This window comes from Stegodyphus dumicola, chromosome 4 (genome assembly GCF_044657685.1).
Source record: "Stegodyphus dumicola isolate Sdum_Otavi_A_Nest chromosome 4, ASM4465768v1".
NCBI lineage: Eukaryota > Metazoa > Arthropoda > Arachnida > Araneae > Eresidae > Stegodyphus > Stegodyphus dumicola.
The window spans coordinates 8,961,363-8,983,542 of NC_140771.1; the positions used below are offsets into that span (position 1 = coordinate 8,961,363).

Genomic DNA, 22,180 nt, shown 5'->3' on the forward strand with positions numbered 1-22,180 from the left:
ACTGTTAATAAACTTGAGAATTTTCCTTTAAATAATTTATTAGGATATTCTTTTAACTAATGAATTTTTAAGTATCATCTGAAATCCATTATCATCTGAAATCCATTATCATCTGAAATCATTTATCATCTGAAATCCATATTTTCCTCAATTTTTGAAAGTGTATTCATTTAAAAGTTGTGGTATAAATGGATATTTTCAACAAGTTAGTTGAAACTGATGCCACAAGCAGAGAAAAGTTGAAGTTGAGTGAACTCACGCAGTCTTTAGTCATCTGGAAAATATGGCTTCTGAGCTCATTTCTTGGTCCTTACACCCAAATGTGTGATCTCGTTGAAGTGGCTTTTGTTGGGACCATCAAGAATATTTAAAATTTTCCTTAGAGGTATATGAGAGAAGTAAAAAATTATTTTTTATAAAAATATTATAAATTTGTCAAGGAAAACTTGTCTATTCATCATCTGTATTAATTTTTGTTATTTCTTTTTTAAACACAAAATGTATAAAAAAAATTTCAGAATAGTAAGAAATTATATTACCACTCCAGCATATGTAAAGATAATTACAATCTGTACAATTCTGCATTTCTCATCATTGCCATTCAATTTTATTTTGGATCCAAGAAATTGTGTCCGGGAGAAATAGAATTAGAAATTTTATACTCAGTATATTATAATATGGCAGAAAAGTTTATCACTTGCAGTATAAAATAGCTCTTGTTGCAAATTATTATTATTATAAAGAAATACAAGCAAAATAACTTCTTAAAGCTTCACTTCCCTGTTCTAATGAGTAGTGCAGAAGACATTATAAAGTGCATATATCACAGATAAGTGGAAAATCATATGTATCATCAGCTAGCAATACATAATTTCATGTTTCTTAACTTTCTTTGTAACAGACAGGGTTTTTCTCGCTAACTGTAAAAAGTAACATCTCTTTTGAAGTATAAAAAATTATCAAATGATTCTTCACATATTTGTAACATTAAAATTTTATTGTGATATTGATGTGAAAAATTCTTCTGTGTTTTGGTTAATAGTTTGTTTTTGCATTAATTAAACTTAATACTATTTTTAAAATTTCCTTAATGTATTCTTGTAAAATGTTTTTGAAATTTTCATTTATGATTACACTTATAAGTGACTCTCAACCTGTAGGTAATCGATGACCAATGACCTTGATGATCATCTTTGGTTAATTTTGCATTTAATAGTACTATACCTAAATGATATTATTTAAAGTGCGTATAACTTAAAATATATTCAGTTAACACAGTTTGTGAACTTATGAAGCATTATTTTAATTAATAAAATATATTTTAACACCACATATTTTATACCTGGTGCAGAACCATTTTGATTAAAATCATTCTATCTGACATATTAACTTATTATTATAGTTTCATTATAATTTCATAATGTAGTCTTAAAATTATTTGCAGGTTTCTGGAGAGGTTATATGGACCTATCATTATGGTAAACCAGTGTTTTCTTCACCATCAACTACATTAACATCTATATTTGTGGGCTCTACAGACAACAGTATGCTGCATTTTGATTTAAGTGGCAATATGGTTAGTAATTTTTCTTTATTCTTTTCTGTGTGAATTATGATAATCCATAGTATTATGTCTAAACAGTAATTAGGCAAAAAATAACCACCTTTTTTTTGGCTATTTTAGGACTTAATATAATTTTTTTTTCATTATATAACTGACCTGTAAATTGTGCCAAAGGATTGATGTGCATACAATGCTGGCCTGGAAGGTGAAAATTTCATTTATAGTCAATGAAAAATGCAAACATTCTGTGCACAAATAAAGCCACGGTAGATAAAAATTTGGGAGTATTCACACCATCATCAAAAGTGGGAAAAGCAAGGCCTGAACTCGTACTGTGAATATCTAATATCATCTGAAATTTCTTCTCAATGTGTTATCTCGTTGCAAGGGTGTCTTGCATGGAAAACTGGTTTTCAGACTTTAAGTTTAATTTCTCGATTTCTTAATTGCGTTATAGGCAAGTTACTTTTCTTTATTGTCTGCTAAGAATTGTGTTACATACAATTATCCAAATTTGCATTTAAATTCATCAGATTTTTTTCAAATCTACAGACATAAACAAAAGTTATTATTTTCAAATCATGTGGAAACCTAAAATAACCTGATTGTTTCAGATTCATCCATATAAAATATTATCAGCAAAAATCATTTTACTTTAAAGGCTGTAGTCTTAGTTATTCCATTACAATCCATTACAATTGTAACATTTGGATGTTTTCAAATTATTTGCATTCATTGAAATAATTCACATAAACTTTCTGTCATGTAAATCTAAAAAGCTTTCTGTCATGTAAAGCTAAAAATATTGATTCTTGACATTCAGTCTCACATTTTAAAAAGGACAGAAGATCATAAACTTTAATATAATATTTTGAATTTGTGTTTTGCTTAAAGTGTGAAACAAGATTTTCTGACAATAAATTTAAGACATTTGAAATCAAAATGAATGGTAGGATTCTGAAACTTCTTGCATTGAATCTATATTTTGTATAGCAATATATAGCTGCCATATTGCTTTCTTAAAGTTAGAACACTTGAAGAATTTTAATGCTTTCCAAGTTTAAAATTTTATTCATAAAATAATAATGATGTATTTATGGGAAAATGATGTTTGAGTTACTTGGCACAGTTGTTATAATTTTTGTCAATTAACTGGAAACCAGATACTATTTTAACACTGCTCCAGTCAAGTATATTTTTTATATTTTTAAATAAGCAGATGTTTCAAGTTTTAAAAGTGAATCATTTTGATCAGTTGTGCTTTCAAATGAATTCCAAAATTGGTACTAGTGCTTACTTCAACTTCAGTTATGTCAATTAAATGTTCAATTTAATTATCTAACGATTTTAGCTTATTCTTGCTTTAACTAAAACTTCTAGATATTCCTTTAAGGCATTCCATGTGACATTTTCATCTATTAAGGCAATGTCAAGTTTCGAAATAAGTTTTGTAGTATGGATTCACTTAACAGATCATTTTTGTTTAAATTTCTCAAAATTTTTTTCAGAAGACACATTTTTTATGCTTTAAAGAATATTACATTCAAATCAAAAATTATATAAGAGTAAAATGCTCACTCGTAATCCTTTTGAAAATGGTGAAAAATTGCTAATCCTTAATTGTAGATAAAACAAGTGCTATACTAAGCACAGTCCGTAAAAACCAAAACACTGATACATGGGGCAGGAACTTTAAATCTTCTGACACCAAAATATGGAAAAAATGTCACTAATGACATAAAAACTTGAGTCACTGCTAAACTATGATTTATTTACATGTAACAAAGGTGATTAAAAGAAAAAAAAATTGTCGCATCATTATACGTTTGCATTTGTCATCCTCATTGTTACTCGGCGGTGCATTTATCTAGGTTGTGCATTTTGTTTTCATAATTCAGTTACAGTTGCATGGCCATTTACTATATAGCAGGGGTCCCAAAGAGCACATTCTAGAATATCAGTTGGATGACGGGCACCATTTACTTTTTCAAGGTGAATTTATAGCTGGATAGAGTTAGTAATACAGGCATATAAAAAAAGAAATTGGCCGCATTTCACTTTGTGCTGTTAACTGTGTTGGACGCAATTTCTATTTCATTAAAAATGAGAAAACTATCACATAGAATTTAATTGATGCTTAGTCTTATGTTCATTGCCATATTCATTCAATATTACTTTTATTCACCTCACAGTGCTTTATTAGTTGAGATTTAAGAAATACTTTTTGTGTAATAATTTTTTATTCAGTAAAAGGGCTTTTTAAAAGTCATGAGTATTATCATTTAATGTTAGTTATTACAAACAAAATTTAAAGAAATGTACACTGCACACACATACTCACAAAAAAAAGGGGGGGGAGGGACAGTTTTCTATCTCCCATTCTACTTAGCTGACTGAAGAAATTCAACATGCGTTTTTCATGTCTCAAAAGCACAACTTAGGATATGTATTAGATTTATATATAGCATAATTCTAATATAGATATTTTGACACAAAATTGGACTTTTTCTGAAATGACATGTCAATTGTTTTTTCAGATTTCAATTCTACAACTCCAGTTAGACCAAACTGCCAAGTTTTGTAAAAATCCCACGAGTAGTTTTTAAAAAATTAGCTATCAAAATTTTAGCTCCTCTGTGTCAATTGAATTTGATATTGTATGTGTATTAGTATCTCTTTTTTTTTTTTTTTTTTTTATTAAACTTACTTTATTCCTTCTTCCAGAATTTAAAATTTAGGTTCATTCCAAATAAAATTCACCCATTTTTTGTGATTTATTTTTAAAATTTGTCTTTTTAAATAATTTTTATAAATTTTTTGAAAAAGATTTTGAATTATAACCTATAAAACTTTTACTATTGTCTTAATGTAGATGTATTTCTAAGTATACCTGCAAAATTAAAAATTTCCTAGGATATTCGTGAATTTACATATTGGAGCATTATGCCCAAATTTATAATATAATATAATAATACCAAATGTGGTTTACGCACTTTGTTAAAATTATTTGAAATAATAAACAGTGACCTTTTTTCTGCTCGTTTACAATGGAAAAAAAAAAGGGAAAAGAAAATAGGTTGCTATAATTTAAGAAGTTTGCCAAGTGAATTATTCTTGGCACAAACTGAAAAAAAATGTGCCAAGATAAATTTTTGAATTTCTCTGTAAATTTCTCTCCAAACTTTACAAAACTTAATATTTATGCATGATTTGAGTCGTAGAATCGAAATATGGAAAAAAATTGGCATGTCATTTCAGGAAAACTTTGATTTTGTGTGAAAATACCTATATTAGAACAATGCTATGTGTAAATCTAATATATATCTTAAGTCGTGTTTTCAAGACATGAAAAATACAATTTGAATTTCGTCAATTGACTCAATAAAACGGGAAATATAGAACTGTTCTCCTTCCCCCCCCTGCGCAGTGTACATTAATGCTTCATTTTGTGATAATTATTGTATAAACTGGCATATGAGTGATAATGGATTTAATTAGTATTGCTCTGTATTGCCACCCAGATGGTATATTGGTTAGGAGAGCATGACTGCAACACAGAAGGGCCTGGGTTCGAATCCTGGAGAAGGCATGTATGTAAAATTGTCTGTCTGTTCATAGGAGGTAATGGTGGTTGCCTATTGGGTGCCTCCACAATAAAATGGCCATATTTATTGCCTATAACAGGACTGGCCTTAGGAGTGGCCAATGCAGTTATAGGCAAGTGCCCAGCATTGGGGGGGGGTATTGCTCTGTATTACAAATCAGAATGCAGAAATTATTTACAAGTCAAACTGGATTGCTGTAAGGGCAATATTTACCATACAGTATATTTGATCAGTATAGTAATATCATATATCAAAATACCACCATATCATTTTATAATGAGTATGACATATAAAATCTGATACATGATGGAATTAGTAATCCTGACCAACCAAGATCACAGGGCATTAAGATAACAGGAAAATTTGGATAACTTAAGTACCTCTTTTTTCTATAGATGCATTTGCATAATGCAAGTGAGAGAACTGCATTTCTTTTTATTTTATTTGTCCCAAAATTGTACGCTAATAAATAAATAAATTCTTTTATGTCTAGTTAAAATATGTATTTTGCTTAATATGAATACATTTATAATACACTTATTAAATGGTGTGTTTCCTCTCTAATTGTTTTTTGCATAAGAACTATCACATTCATGAAAACAGAAAAATCACTTCATATGTCAAAAACTCAGAATAACTGGCCATGGTAATATGCATATAATAAAACATGAATTTCTAACTTGAAGTGGTCCCTATGGTTTTTATCCTATCTTTTGAAAAAACAGGCAATGATTTGCATGCTAAATCAAAAACTGTAAGCCTACATATAACGTAATAATTGCTTTTCTAATAATGTTTGTAATCGATGTAATTTCCAAATGATAAATGTGGTGACATATAATTGATATATGATAATATTGTTGCTTTAAATAAGATCAGTATATATGGTACAGAAAGATATCATATATATGCCTTCGTATAAATTAATTTCAGTTTCAAAATATGTATTGCACTTTTTTTCTTTATTATAAATTGACAAAATGAATTAAAATTGCACAAATAAACAAACAATAAGCCTTATTTTAATTGCTCTTGAGAGAAAAACAAGTGATGTGGATAATTAGAGTTCTACTATCAATATCATTTCTTCTTCTTTCAAAGGTATTTTTACTTAAAAGTACTTTATAAAATATAAAGTAGATATAAGCAAAAAAAGCCTTTCCTAGCAAAAGTACCTATCAAAAAATATATTTTATTGGTGAAATACCATTATAATTATTATTCTAATAGTAAAACCTTTTCCTTCAAATCTAACAAAAATTTTTAATTTTTTTCCAAGTATGACATTTTATTTTGATGATTTTTTCAGAGATTATAGCTATCATTATACTGGATTTCTAAACATTTGCTGCAATCAATGTTAAATGTTACCAAAGATTCCTCCAATACACTTTCTAAAACTTTTATTTTTGTTTCTGTGTGCGAAATTCAGCAATCCATTCCACAGATCTAATAATCTTAATATAAAACCTTTGGGATTGTAGATTACCTATATGTGTATTTGTAATTTGAATGTTTTAGCATGTTATGCAAATTTAAATCCTTTTAACCTCTTTATATATATATATATATATACACATTTTGTGGCAGTCTGCTTTAAATTTGATTAATATATTTTTTAGTTCATGTAAATCTTTTGAAGAATAGCATTTTGACTTTATAGCATAAACCCTAAGGTTAAGATTAAGTAAACAGCATTTGTAAGTTAATCATTACTTAGTTAACTGGTGGGCCATAAATCCATAGGATCCAAGCCTAATTTTTCCTGCCATTTTTTTCTGTTTATCTGGAGAACATCATGTATCTTGATAACTGCATTATTATTATTATCAGCAAAAATATAGGTGGAATTTTATCTTATAATGAAATTACTGATAATTTATATGGAAAAGTCATCATTTATTTGAAGTGTTAAAAAAAAAATTGGGATTTATATGTAGATTTGTAAGATATGAAATGTGTACAGTTTTTCTATCGTTTAAAGATCTATCACCTTAATGGTACTAGAGAACAATTTAGAATGTTCATTACCTTTCTGACTGTGTTCTGCTTCTAATATTTTAGGTGTCAAAATACCATACTTGTGCACCTGTATTTTCATCTGCATGTATCATCTCATCAGAAAAAAGTGAAAGTATAGTATTTGGCTGTGATGATTGTTATATATATTATATAAACTCTCAAGCTGAATGCAGGTGGAAAACACAGTGTGATTCTCCTGTTTATGCAACACCATTCACTTTCCAGTGGTTAAATCAGACTTGTATTGTTGTTGCATCTACAAGTGGTACATTGTACATTCTCAAAGAAGATAATGGTGAAGTTCTGCAGTCATGGAAAGTTCCTGGAAAAGTATTTTCATCACCTGTTGTTTTGAATAATGTATTAACTTTTGGTTCCAGAGATAATAATGTATATATTTATAATTTATAAAAAAAAATATGATTTTTTATAATTCTTTTAGAAGAAATTTCTTTATTGAGTCTTTTCCCATATTAAGAACTTCATTTTTAAAACATCTGATAAACGAATCAAAAACTTCTTGAAAAGTTCTAATTCTTGAAAGTTTCCCCTTAGAAAGTCCTCTATGAAGGCATCCTTACCACTGGGCAAATACTCTTTGTGTGCATTACCATATTCAAATAACCTAACCCTTTCATTCTGTATTTCATAGTAATGTAATATTTCATATTACTTCTTTTTTATTTCTTACTTTTAGTTTAACATATACAGGGTGTGGCAGCATTCATAGCATAATTTGACTTGCGTAGTACAATGACGTAGTGCATGAGTGTGCGCCAGCTCATGCCACATTCAAGTACTAATGAGCTGCCATTTCGAGTGTGACAGTGATATGAACCAGTGGAATGCACAGCACCATGCCCTTGCTGTTGAAAGTTATTTCAAGAATAACTACTCTGTTATTGCTACCCAGCGTCTATTTCGACAACATTTCAACTTGGGACGTCATGGGAAAGTTCCAGGTGGACAGACCATTGCGACAGACATTTCCAGGTAGAGTAATTTCCCGTTTTGGTGACATTTCCTGTTCTCCTCGCTCACCTGATCTTTCGTGTTCAGACTTTTTCCTTTGGGGCCATCTGAAGCAAGAAGTTTTCCGAACACATTGTGCCACCATTCCTGAGTTGAAGGATCGCATCAGAACTGCCGTCGGCAATGCCCCAGCGAATACGTTACGCTGAGTTATGGCAAGCTTCCACGCCACCTAGATGAATGTGTTGTGCAGAGGAAGCATCATATTCAAAAAGTAATCCACGCGATGGACAATGACTTAACACATTAGTAAAGGGCATACCTTTAACTATTAATTGATGTAAGAGGTAATAAATAAATTACATTTACTGCCTTATATTGTGTTTTGAATATCCTACTATGAATGCTGCTGCACCCTGTATCTAAAGAGAAACGTGTTTACCTTTTTTATATACATTGCTTCTCAAAATAAAAGGATATTGACAGAAATAAAACTTATATGTTACATACTGAAAAATTATAAAAAACGGTTTGTACAAAAGCAAAATTCAATAAAAATTAACATGTTTACCAGTTGATTAATTTCAAAATATTGATAAATAGATTTATAGAAATTAAAAAATGATAGAAAGTGATTAAAATTCTTTCTTTAATATTGTTGTGTTATCTTTCTTCCTTCACATTACGTTTAAGGGGTTCATGCGGTTTTGGAGTGAATAATGACAACAGCATTTGATGAAGTATCAAAACACACTTTATTGGTCAGTATTATTCAAGACAGCTCCAAAATCACATTTTACAGTCGTTGAAGAAGTACTGTAAACACTCTGAAACAATCATCGACACAGCCTTCCGGCTATAATGTTGGAGACAGCTTCACTGCAAAGCACCAGAGTACACCTCCTGACTCTGCTCGGCCGTTCTCAAAACTCCACGTACTCTCAAGACTCTCCACGCTGCACTTGACAATACATTAGAGTACAGTTCCCGACTCCTCAGTTCAGTCGTTCCCAGAGCTCAACACACTCTCTCGAGAATGCACTAACCGCGATACACTAAGAGACTCTTTCGGTGCAGTCAACGATCAACTCGGCACTCGCTCATTGACTATCAACTCGATGGACTCTCACTAACTCTCCGCGTACCAGCAGGGTTTATATAGCTTTCGGTTTGTGTTCGAGAACATTCTGGGCTAAACCAGTAAGAATTCGTTCCAGAAGGTTTTCCATCTCTCTATGGCATATCGCCAATTTTGTCACCAAATGGGCAATTTCTGGCCAAATGTGGCAAACCTGCATTCCCTCGCCATTTTATAGCAACCCTAAACCTGCATTGCAGGGAAGCTATTCCACCGCACTTGGACATTTCGTAATAATATGATATATGATCACTTATGATAGAAATGCAAACCTCACATCTTGGTTTCATAGAATTTACCTAACTTGAGTATGTAGCAATTTGGCAGTCTAAGATATCCCATATATATCCTCCATTGTATTCAAATTTGGTATGTAACCTGGGCAAACCATTTGAATGGTACCTTCTCTTTCCAAGTATTCTGACACCATAGATGTTTGATGAAGCCTCGTCATCCATTAGCAAACAGCCTGGACCAGCTGCACTGGGATTCTAAGATCTCATCACATATATGTGACATTTTACAGAAATTAGATAAAAAAATATACAACTCAGTGCAGTCATTTTTGGTTGTTTCATCCCACACTATGAAACCATTTTCCATAAAAATGGGATCTTTCATGAACAAGGGAAAGTAAGTCGTACATTCTTTGCTTCCTTCAGATTGAAACATATCTAGAATCAAAATTTAAACTTTTTCGACAACTTAAACTGGACTTGTACATGATTCCATTCCTCTTGGCCCATTGAACACGACACTACTTTAAATGGACCCCTAGGAAGACGAAATGAGTAGGACATAAACCATGGTTTTCTTGGATAAAATTCAACATTGTGAATGAAGCCTTTGTGCTGCAGCAGAACAACTAATCTGAGTTCCTGTGGCAGCTTGAAGGTCTACAACGAATTCTTTTGTAATCACTTTAGGTTTCTTTAAGCCAACACTGACAGAAACTGCCTTTGTAGCAATTGTTGCTCTTGACCTACTAAATGATTCACTGTTTAAAAACTGGTTTAAAGCTCTTTATACAATACTTTAAGAGGTATTTAGATCTTGAGCGATTTCCACATGTATTTATCCACTCTAAAGTCTTCCAATCAACAACCACTTTTGCCTTCATTTAAATGATACTTTGAGTCATAACTAATGAATAGTGATTATTCTCAGAAATTACATTAAACAACAACACTGCATATCCAAATTCTAAAATGTGTCCATTATGCAACACATTATCAGTTGGTTAATTTGTATCATTTGCCAGTCGGCTGAAGACAATAGACATTTTTCTAAATTAGCCTTCAATTCTTATCAGCAGTCCATATAGGCATTGGATAGTACAGTCAAAAGTTGTTAATTCGGACACCCATAATCCGGAATGATCTATAATCCGGACCTCAAAGCTAAAAACTTTCTGCGCATGTGCCGCATTGACACATGCGCATAAAACCTTTACGACTGCGCATATGCGTGTGCGCAAAAGCAGAATACGTTTTCGCGTGCGCATTTTATGTATAACGGGCGGTATAAGCTAAAATTGTCTAATTATCTATTTCAGTTAATGTTGATGATTGCGTTGTTTCTTAATCTTCGAATTGGATCCAGCTTATTATTTTTTACAGACTGTTAGAGCAATTTTATGAAAGTAAACTTGAACTTTCAATTATGTCAAATAGAATTTCCGATGCTGGAGCTCCCAAAGGAACTGAACAAGAAATTATGTCTGTTTACAGAATTTAAAAAAAAGTATTATCACATAAAACAAAGCAACTTAAACAACTTACATTGAAAGAAATGTTTAATAAAGTAAACAAATAAATATTAAGCTTTTTTTTGTAAATTTTGATACTCTTTAGATCATAATTGTTCTTTATTTCATAAATTACGGTTTCATATTTTTAATTTTAGAATTTCTGCATGCCATCTTACGAGATTTAATCTGATGATCTATAATTCGGAATCGCCGAAGTCCCGACGAGTCCGGATTAACGACTTTTGACTGTAATAATGAAATCATTTTTCTGCAAATGACTATGCAATTTCTTTTTGAAATCTTTAGAGTCTTCTAAGGAAAAAATCTGCTAAAAATTAAAAATTTAAAAAAAAAATTCTCATTTCCTTTGAAAAATGTATAGAACAACTCAAGGTCATTTACATATGTACCCGTTGGCAGCACTGGAACAACAGAGTTTTTATAAAAGCTTTATTCATAACAAAATACTAATATTGAAAATTTAGTGTTCATCATTGTTTTCAGATTTTTTTTTAATAAGCAAGGAAAGTCAATTTGAAATTACAAAAAAATTAAATATTCATATTATGTTATGCTTTGAAATGTCTGCAAAAAATATATTTGCATCCGATTAAAAAAAAAAAAAAAAGATTCCGTCCCTCCAGAAAGAAAAGGTAGCTTCAAAACATAAAATCACTATTTGATTTGAAATTTGATGACAGTCTGAGGAAAAATAAGTTTTTCTGATCTTGCTTTAGAATTATCAGAGAAAATTCAATGCCAGTTAATGCTGTAACAAAGAAAAAAATTATAACAGCTAATCTTATAGGTTGCAAACTTAGAATTGTGGCTGTCACAGAAGAGTGTACAATTAAGGCTAAAATGTTCTAATATACATACAAATTACAAATTAAAATAAATCAATTATTTTTCCCTTGAAAACAAACTTTTTGTTTGAGGTGGAGGTGGTGGTGGTGAGCTTTGTTTTTCACACTGAAATCCCTGTTTCAAACATGTCTTAAATGCTATTAGCAAGAAATTTAATCTATTAAAAATGCCTTTAGCTTTTATGTATATAATGCATCATACACAAGATAAAAATACAATAATGAATGTGTGATCCCCACTGTAAAATACGATGTAGGTCAGTGGCCTGGACTGGCATCCTCCGAAGCAATTTTATGTGGCCTGCAAATATATCAATTTTGTATTTGTTGCAAAGATTTTGAGATTTTAATTATTTGGTGTCCAAATTTACATTATCATAACCACTAAAAACAACATAACTCATCAGAAAATGTACAAATAGTTAATTAATTTATAATGTGATATAAATCTTACTGAAAGATTTGAAGATAAGATAGATTTTATTAACTTTTCTTCATACTTGTCAAAAAATTAATATTCTCAGTTATGAACTTTTGTTTAATAAATATGGAGAGCTTCAGTTTCAACTGGATAAATACCATACCACAAATCAGTGGTTTGAATGTAATGTGCAGAATAATACTACTCATATCTTAGACATGCCTCCATATAAAGAACTCGAATTTTAAAATGTACATAATAGGGTATTAAAAATTTTATTTATCACACTTCTGGTACAAAATAATACTTGTTACAATATGTTATTAAGAAGTACAAATAAAATAACTTTTTAAATGATTCACTTTTATTTGCTGAAAAGCAATCTTTGAAAATAAATAAAGAGATCTTATATAATGAAAGTTATTGTCCAAGATTTCTGTTTATTATGGACAGATTTCATAGCAAATTGAAAACAACAGAAACATCTGATATAGTACTATGCATTATTTTTTTCCAATTTCTTTAACATTAAAAAAAAAAAAAAAAAAAAAAAAAAAAAAAAAAAAAAAAAAAACCCATCATTAGTGTGAATAAATCATGTTGCTAAATTTGCATTAATATTTCTTTATTTAATTGGCTTGATTTAAGTATCTGAGAAAACAGTCTTGAGTTTAAATGTCTAAATGAGGGAGATTTATGCAACACACAAGATTGTAAGCACATAATTATGGCAGAGTTTTCATTTTTGTAAATGAATTGAAAAATTATATGAGAAATAATGTATGTATGTATCTTTCTAGGGAGATAGAAAATCATTTATTCCAACATAAACAATTAATTTCTAGGAACAAACATTTTTACTTTAAGATAGGAGTGCAATTTTTGTTTCCTCCTAGTTTTAGAATTTGCTTTTCTTCAAAAAGTCAATTCTTAATATATCTACAGATCAGAAATATTTCTACAGCAATTACTACAGATAAATATTTTATTAGTAAGCTATTTCTATTGTGTGAAATAATTTGATAAAAATTGTAAATTAAATTGTTTAAAAAAATAGTAAATTAAATTTAAGTAATTCTCTTGTGTCATTGCTGCAAGGAATGAACTTTGAATTTAACAAATATTCTCTATTCGTATAAAGCAAATAAAAATTTTAATTGAATTATGAATTTAATGCAAAGAAGTGAAAATAAAAATAATTATTACTGCTGCAAACTAATTTACAATATCATTTAAATTCTAAGAGCATATGTAAATTAACTGCACGTATCTAAAACCATGGAAAAATATATTATTCCAAAAAATTACATAAGTGAATAATTGTTGAGTAGGCAGGAGACAGACTTATCAAGGAGAAGTTGCCCCCGAATAGAGAATATTTGTTAAATTGTAAATTCAATATATTATTAAAAATAATGAGTATATGTATTATTCTTTATTTGTTAAATTTTTTAAACTGATGAATGGCAAATTGCGATACAGTGCCACATTGCGATAATTTGAAAAATTAATAGGGACTGGCACCAAGTAGATAATTAAAGTAATGGTAAAAGAGTGTAATCATTTCAAATGTCAGATCAGTAAATCTTACCAACAGAAAAATAGAATAATTGTATATATTTTCTCTGAGTCACTTTTAATTATATATACATGTGTTTTTTTCCTAGCATTTTGATGTTACAAAATATTATTACATACAGTAAAATTCACTTAATCATTTTTCAAAGCTTCATTCTTTAGACATAAAAATGGAGAGTTTATAAAGAAAACAGATGTCAGAATATTGAATGCAAATTGAAATATCCATTATCAAGAAGATTATTTTTTGTACCTACAGATCTTTAAACAGTAAGATAATGTAGCTCTTCATGCACATTTTAAGAAAGCAACTTGAAACATCATTTACTGCATTAAATAACAGGCATACATAAAGTGGAATGATACTATCTATGCCAATCCTTCATCAATCCAAGGATCAATACAGTGTTTTTAAGTTAGCTTATCATATAATTTTATTTATTTTTATCATTGAGCTATGGAGCAAAACCTCATTAACATGAGGTAATAAAACAAATATTTGCTTATTAACACATACACTGCTGTACTAACGAATGATTATAATAGCAAATAATTTATATTTAGCAAATATAATAGCAAACAATGATAGTTAAGATTTACAAATTGCTGTTATAACATTATGTTTTTATATCCATAAATAAACAATAATAATAATAGTGAAAAATACATATCAGTCGCAAGTAGTGTGTCCCCAATGTAGTATTAGTTTCTTACATCAATTGTATTTTAAACGATAGTACTTGAGAAAAAAAGACAAATATAAATACTTTTGAGGTTAAAATCCAAATAGCAACATTTGACAGCCATGGCCCCAATGTGAAGTACCGTTTGCATTTCCTTGACAAAGCACTATATGTGTTAAAACAACAAAATGTTTTGGTATTAGAAAAAAAGCTTTTGTTGGTTTCTATTTTGTTAGGCCCTTCAATTTTACTGGAACCTCTATTTAGAATGCTCTGACTGCAAACTTCTCACAGGTAATTATTCCAGTCTATTACTGTTTTATTGGGCATATCATGTCCAAAGTTTTTTTGATGATAGGATCCCATAATTTTAAAGATAATCTGCTTATTGTTGTATAGAAGGCAGGTCCCAAATTTTAATATTTTCCTCCCAAAATGCAAGGAAAATTCATCAGTAACAGTTGACTGATATCTTTGTACTTGAAAATAAAATGCTTATCAAGAATCAATCAGTTTTACGTCAAATGAAAGCACAGTTGTCATGAGTATGTGGTTAATGTCTTGCTTATCCAAGATTGATACTAAATCACGCTACTTGGCAACAGCTTCATGGTTGATAATACGTAAGTACCAACTTTTTTCATTAGTACAAAATATTTATATAAATTAAACCGTTATAATTACATTCTACAACAAGTAGCTTTAGCTATAACCCAAGTCACAGTTTAGACATTATTTTTCTTTTTCGTGCCCTGAAACTATCACTGTGCTATAATGGAAACTGATGACACATAAAAATATTTACTTTTCAATATTCATGATAACAAAGGAACTTTAGATGCCTTTTCTTTAATCTTACAATTTTTACAATATTTACTTTTAAATTACACATAATAAAAATTCATGCACTGACTTCATATAAGAAAAGAAGCTTAGCTTATTGAAAAGTGCATTTACTACTACAGTATAACTTTTTGGGCTAATCTTTGGAATATGGTAACAAGTAGTTTGGTGACATTTTGGTAAGGTGATAAAGGTTACTAGCTAGGATTTTAGCAGTGTACATGGATAAAGTCAAGAGTGTGCCCAATGCCATTTTTGTGCAATTCTGGGATGTTTTTTTTAAGTGAAAATAAGTCGACGTGTACATGGATACTGTGTATGTGCAATTCTTAAAAACGCGGCAAGCAGTGGACGATTCTGCACTTTCTCCCAATTTCGCACATAATCGTCGTCATGATTAAGCACTTTTGTACCATAAAAGTTCTAGCATAAGCGTAATTAGGCTAGCAGATTGTTGGAAAAAAATTTTGAGTAAGGAAAAAAAAAAAAAAAAAAACCATGCCTTTACTTTGTGAAAATAAAATGGCGTCCAAAAAAAAAAAAAAAAACTAGCAGGTTGCTGTAGCAGGGTTGGTCGCCAAAAATCGCCAAGTTACCATAATCTGAAGATTAACCACTTTTTGTTGTGTGGGTCAATAAAAATTCAAATGTTCTATATCACAATCCATAATCTCTAGTGAACAATTAAAATAAATTCATAAGTTATTTTACAGATAAATTATAACAATGTGGAAATTAAAAATAACCCATAGACATAGAATAAAAAATATATCATATACCAAAGTCATTTAATAATAAGATGAATTTTGTACATATTACACCTTCCCCTCTGAGAAATGATTTTATATCTCTTTTCAAAATCATACTTTAAAAAATAAGAAAAATTTAATAATATTGTATACTAAAAAAAATGCTGCTTTCAGATGTCCCCTTTTAATACATCTTAAATAAATCACTTCAACACATCTGTTAAATTATTTTACAGGTGATCATAAAGAAGTCAAATTTTATCCATTCTGTACAATATTTCTGAAATTCAGTCAGTGTTACTATTAAAAGATTTCCATATGCATTTCCAAAAAAGCCCTACTAACAAAAAGAGTCACACTTGATAAATATAAGTTGGCTTGATGATTTTTAACTAAATATCATCACAGTACAAATGCATACCTTTTACTTGTCATATTATATGTAATAAAATATAATTTACACAAAAAGTATCAAAATTACAGGTAATTCAGATTCATTGATAAAATGGCTATATTGAAGCTAGTTATATCTGAAATTATTTGATGAATACAGACAGGCCAAAACTGACAAAAAGAATTACACATATTGCTTGACAATAGTTTCTAATTATTTCAATAATATATTTATACAATAAATTTATGAGGTTTGAACAAATTTATGATAAAAAACTATAATATCTTCAAGCATGTTGTTCACCTGGAAGGAACAATGAAATTTTTGCCATACTCAATACACTTTAAATTCAGAATCTGTAGAATGTAAATATATTTTTTCATATAATAGCTCCAAAAAAATCTGAACAAAAAGTATAGGCTAATATGCTAGAAAATATACCAATAGTTAATATAAAATACACATGTATCCCAGGCCATATATGACATCTTAGCCGATATAACTATTCTTTCATCTAAACATTAATATCATAATCTAATTTTTTTGGTGTGCTGTAGACTATTATATTTTAACTTAAAAAGTCATGACTTTGTTATCATTAAAAATTTTAATGTCACTAATATATCAATCTCAAATTCACCAAACATTTTACAGTTAAATCCATTATAAATTTTCAATAAAGCAAACATTGCATTCTTAAACGTCTTTTGTTAATCTTGTTTGATATGATATACTTGATTTTTTTTCACAAAATAATTTCACATACAGTTAGTTATGTATCACTGACCTATTATGTATCATTGATGATGGGATATTAACATCCCTACATTTAACTCTTGACAAATATTCTTTTAATAGTATTAAACTTCTTCCTTTATAGTGACACTTAAAATAGTTTAAAAAAAAGATTGCACAGTTACTCTATTTCAAGAAACAGATTTTGGGAAATTATGCAAATGATTCACTTATATTTGAAACCTGTAAATAAATCTTCATAATTTTACAACTGCAATTTAACAGTTTGACTACAATAGAAATTTTATCTGGGAACAATATTTTTAATCTTTTTAGCATAACTAATAATTAGAATTAATTTTTGATCATCTATTTAGCACTATTGAGATGACAGACCAAAGGAAATTATTAACTGCTTATGATTTTTATTTAATATTATATATAAGTTATTGCAATTCCCTCTCTTTTCAGAGCTTTTCATTTATTTCTTACTGACATTTTTACTTACAGCAATTTAAATAACAACATAACATGATGCAATTTAATAAGTACGTCTACGCTCTTTTTTGTTAAAAAAAGTTGCATCTTTTTTGTTAAAAAAAATACTATTACAGAAACAAAATATTTTCTGGGAAATCTATGAAGAACACTACAAATGATGTTTGTCAAAAATGATTCCAAAGATTTAGAACTGACACGAATGACAAAGAAAGAGTTTGACAGCAACAAGAACTCTTTTATCAAGATCTAACTCGAACATTTAAGGATTTGAACAGGCAACTACTAATTAAATATATTTGAAAATCTGATGAACTTTTGCAATTCAACAGATATGCGCTTATTGCACATTATTAAACAGCCTTACATTCTGTAACAGCAAATAAATTATTTCCATGCAGCTCTAAGAGTTTTACGGGCAGCAAGTTTTTTAGTTGTATAAGATAAAACCAACAAAATAAGCAGCACAACACTGATCAAATAATGATCAAAATCATCTTTTAAAATATCAAATGTTTTAGAAGGAGTGACTCTTGTATAAAATAAATCAAGTCCATGAACAAATACTAAACATGTAGATTCTAAACCTGATGGAGCTGTCACGATACCTTGCACACGCATGATACTCTGATTATAATTTACAATTCCTTCAGACATAATAGGGAGTTCAGGAATATATGGAATGAGACCCTCTTCTCGATGTTCTGGCAAAGGATTAATAGGTCGTCTTGGATCCAAGAAGGTTTTGGGTAATTCTAAAATTCCACCAGAAGGTAAAGCAATCAAAAGATGCTTACTAGTCATCCCTCTTTCAGTTACAGTATCTGCCATAGTTTCAATAACAGAAGGAAAAATAAATGTTTGATGTTCAACAAGTGGAAGCGGAGGTGGAGCAAATGACGAAAATGCTGTTGTATTGCTCTGATACATTCCTTCAAATAATTCAATAGATGATATTTCAATTCTCCGCGATTTATCATTGTAATAACTATAAACAATCCAATTTTCAGAGTGAACTACGTGTATGGGACTTTTACATCTCTTGTGTGATGCAGAGTATACAATTAAACCAGTAATTATATCAATAAGATAAATGTTACAAAATGTCTTTTGAACAGAATCACTGCCTTCAGTAAAAACAGCAGCTAAATTTGGATTCAGATATTTATAAAGTACACTTCTGTCACCCATTACTCGACCTTGGGAATGGACATGTTCTTGCGGTTTCTTAGAGACTATTTCAATAATAGCTTGGGGTAATTTTATATTCCAAACTTCAACTGCTCTCAAAGAATTATTTTCACCATTTATAAGTTTATATCCCACCAAACTTCCAGCTGATGGTTCAGCAGTAAATATGAAATGAGTATTTTTATGTTTTGAAATATCATGTGATTCAGGATATATATGTACAGTCATATTTGTGTCTAGTAAAAGAATTTCCCGTAGATAAAAACTCAAACCTCCAGACATAACTTGGATTACATGATAAGGCAAACTTTTGCTTTCTAATGTAGTCCCAGAAATTGGATTAAAAGAATAAATGTGACTTTTCTTGGACTTTGAATCTATTCCTACAGCAGTACAGATTGGTGGATATGGATAATGTGCAGTTGTACGTTGTACAAATAAAGGCAAATACTGTTTGTAATTTGTAACAAAAGGAGAAAATCCATTTTCATAATGGCTCCAGATAATTAACCCAGATAAATTATCTATTCCAAATGCTTTTCCAGGTTTTGTGAGGACAATTATGATTTTATGCAGTCCAAATGTATCCCTCATCAAGGCCTTTTTATCTCCAATGCCACTGTCGCTATCACTTTTAAATCCTGTTAGTGCATGTATTAAGAAAGTCTGTAATAAATAAACTTGAGATTTCAAACGAGTTAAAAACATAGAAATTAGTCCTGCATCAGGATGACCAAATTCTTGCTCGATATTTGCATCTGTTTCTGATAAGGGTAAATCAATTATTTCTGATGACAAAATATTAGATAAAGCTTCTTCTCGAGACCATACCATTCGACCATGTTGGTGAATAACTAATACAGAATGATCCTCAAATAATAACAATACTTTATAACTAATACCGTGATCTTTTTTAATATAGGGTAAAATAAAAAATGTCTCTAGATCACCCCGATCTTCAGACAAACTAAAGCTTCCATCTAAATGTTGTAGCTCAGCATTCGAATCTGCATCAAATGCCTTAATAGAATAAATATTATCCATCAGACACATTGAAAATAACAGAAAATTATCATCAATCATCATCATTTTTACTTTGCAGACATTATTAAATATCTTATCTACTTTTAATGTAGCTGGTAATGTCTGTAAAATCAGAAGACGATTCTCTAATTGCATAGCAATTATGTTATTTACATATGACAACTTGGATGGAACAGATACAATATTCACATTACGAATTATTGCATTATCACTCCCTTTTGCCATCATATAAATACCATCTAAAGGTATATCAGGAATGAACTTATGATCTTTAACAGGTACTAAATACATCAACTTATTTTTGCTATCAACACATAAAAAGAACACACTTGAACTAAAGCGGCACTTGGAATTTTCATCTAACCATGAAGGCCTATCAACATCTAATGTTTTCAGAGAAGCACGAGTATAACTGTAAACTGATACTTTAAAATACTGCTTTGGAATTATTTCAACTTTAATAATGTCTTTTGCCTGAGAGTCGATATGAAAGTATAACTGTGCATCGTTCTTTTGAAGATTTGGAAAAGATGTTTCCCATTCCAAAACGCCTGTAGTTGAGTCCCAGCTTCGTATAAACTGCCCGCCACCACTTACAGTTATTAAATCGCCCTCCTCTGACATAGCATTTATTTTACCAACTTTGCCTTTTTCTAGCACTTGCCTCCAAATAATGCTACCTGTGCGAGTACTTAAGCATGCTAAAACATTTTCTTCAGTGGATACAATAAATTTATGCGTGCCAGAAACAGCAGGATCAATGTATGCAAATTTAATTTTGCCTATGTACTGCTGTCTCCAGTCAAATTTGCCGACTTGATCCTCATATAAACAGTTAACTATTTCAAAATAAGTAAAACATATAAGTATTTTAAGCAACGCAAATACTTTCGTCCACCTCATCTTAACTAAGTCAAATGAATCTCTGATTTTATAAGCACAATTACAATTTTTAATTAACAACTAATTACACTTGTTCCTCACATGAAAACTCAGATGGAACACTTCTCGATCTTCTTTTGAAGGGGGCACGGAGTATAATGAAGGAGGTGAAACTGCCTAGTAGAAAAACGGTCCTAAAATGTCGCGTTCACTAGATGGCGCTGTTGTTCCATCTTAGTAGTTCCAAATGTAAACATTTATCGAGTAGCCACGCGGCGAAGCTTATGGATTGCGTTATTATCAACGTTATAATATTCTGCTCACTAATGATTGTATTTTATTCCTCAAATTATAAAATTAATTTACAGCTTTCATGCTGTAAGGCTTGTAGTACTTTTTATGAATGATTAATTTAATGATTATTTTTCAGTCCCTCCCCCTCAGAAAAATAATCATATTACTAGTAATAATACTTGCTGTATATATATGTTAAATTTAATTAGAATAGTTTCTTCGCGTCTCTCATTTTGTAAAATGCTTAGATACACAGCTTGATATAAACTGTGGCGAAATTTTAATGAAGCTTATAGAATTTTTTGCTTCAGTCAGTAAGTTTTCTGTACTATCATAATAAGTTATTCTTTTTTATAAATCAGTTAATTTTTTATGTCAGTTTTGATTTTGATATTTTTATCGTTTTCTGTTGTTCTTTGTTATTTGAGAAGTATGTTTCAAATTGATTTCAAAAGATTTTAAAATAGAATTCGGATTTGAATTCAGTTAAGTATTCTGAACGCTTGGTTATGCTGAACTATATTATTCATAATTAAATATAAAGAGTAAAAAATATTGACTAATTCAATCTATCTTTAATTTTGTCCTGCTTGAACTAACTTCTAACCAATAAATGCAGTATTTTAACTAAAAATATAATGCAGATCTTTTTTATTTTAAAAGTACATGTCCACTTTCCTTTCCAAAGCAGGAAAATTCCATCCCATTCAATAGCCTAAAAGATGAATTTCTTATGTTCAGAAAAATTTTATCACAGTTATAATGTTATATTTTCTCGCTGTTAAGTTTCAGATTGGTACATGTAGCTTTTTTGAAAAAAATGCTTTGCATGTGTTATTTTTTACTGCCCCTATTTTTTATTTTCATTTTTTGAACTGATCATTTACTAATAGAGTCTAATTACATTTGTTGCAAAACTACCTGTTTAATATCAGAATACCTAATTCATGC

The 22,180-nt window shown here is 29.7% G+C and overlaps 2 protein-coding genes across 3 annotated transcripts in view; one reads left to right on the forward strand and one right to left on the reverse strand.

Moving 5' to 3' along the window:
- Nucleotides 1–8,818, forward strand: part of LOC118193766 (beta-alanine-activating enzyme-like) — an 87,051-nt gene extending 78,233 nt beyond the window's left edge. For both annotated transcript variants that reach the window (XM_085814527.1, XM_085814526.1), the window contains 2 exons: nucleotides 1,445–1,576; nucleotides 7,234–8,818. In XM_085814527.1, the coding sequence (XP_085670653.1) occupies nucleotides 1,445–1,576; nucleotides 7,234–7,602 (501 nt within the window). In that variant the 3' untranslated portion in view covers nucleotides 7,603–8,818. The remainder of the gene's footprint in view (nucleotides 1–1,444; nucleotides 1,577–7,233) is intronic.
- A 4,059-nt stretch (nucleotides 8,819–12,877) lies between these two features.
- On the reverse strand, nucleotides 12,878–21,139 carry EMC1 (ER membrane protein complex subunit 1). The gene has a single exon (XM_035364906.2). The coding sequence runs from the start codon at nucleotides 20,954–20,956 to the stop codon at nucleotides 18,206–18,208; it is 2,751 nt and encodes a 916-aa protein (XP_035220797.1). The 5' UTR covers nucleotides 20,957–21,139; the 3' UTR covers nucleotides 12,878–18,205.
- Nucleotides 21,140–22,180: the final 1,041 nt, after the last annotated feature.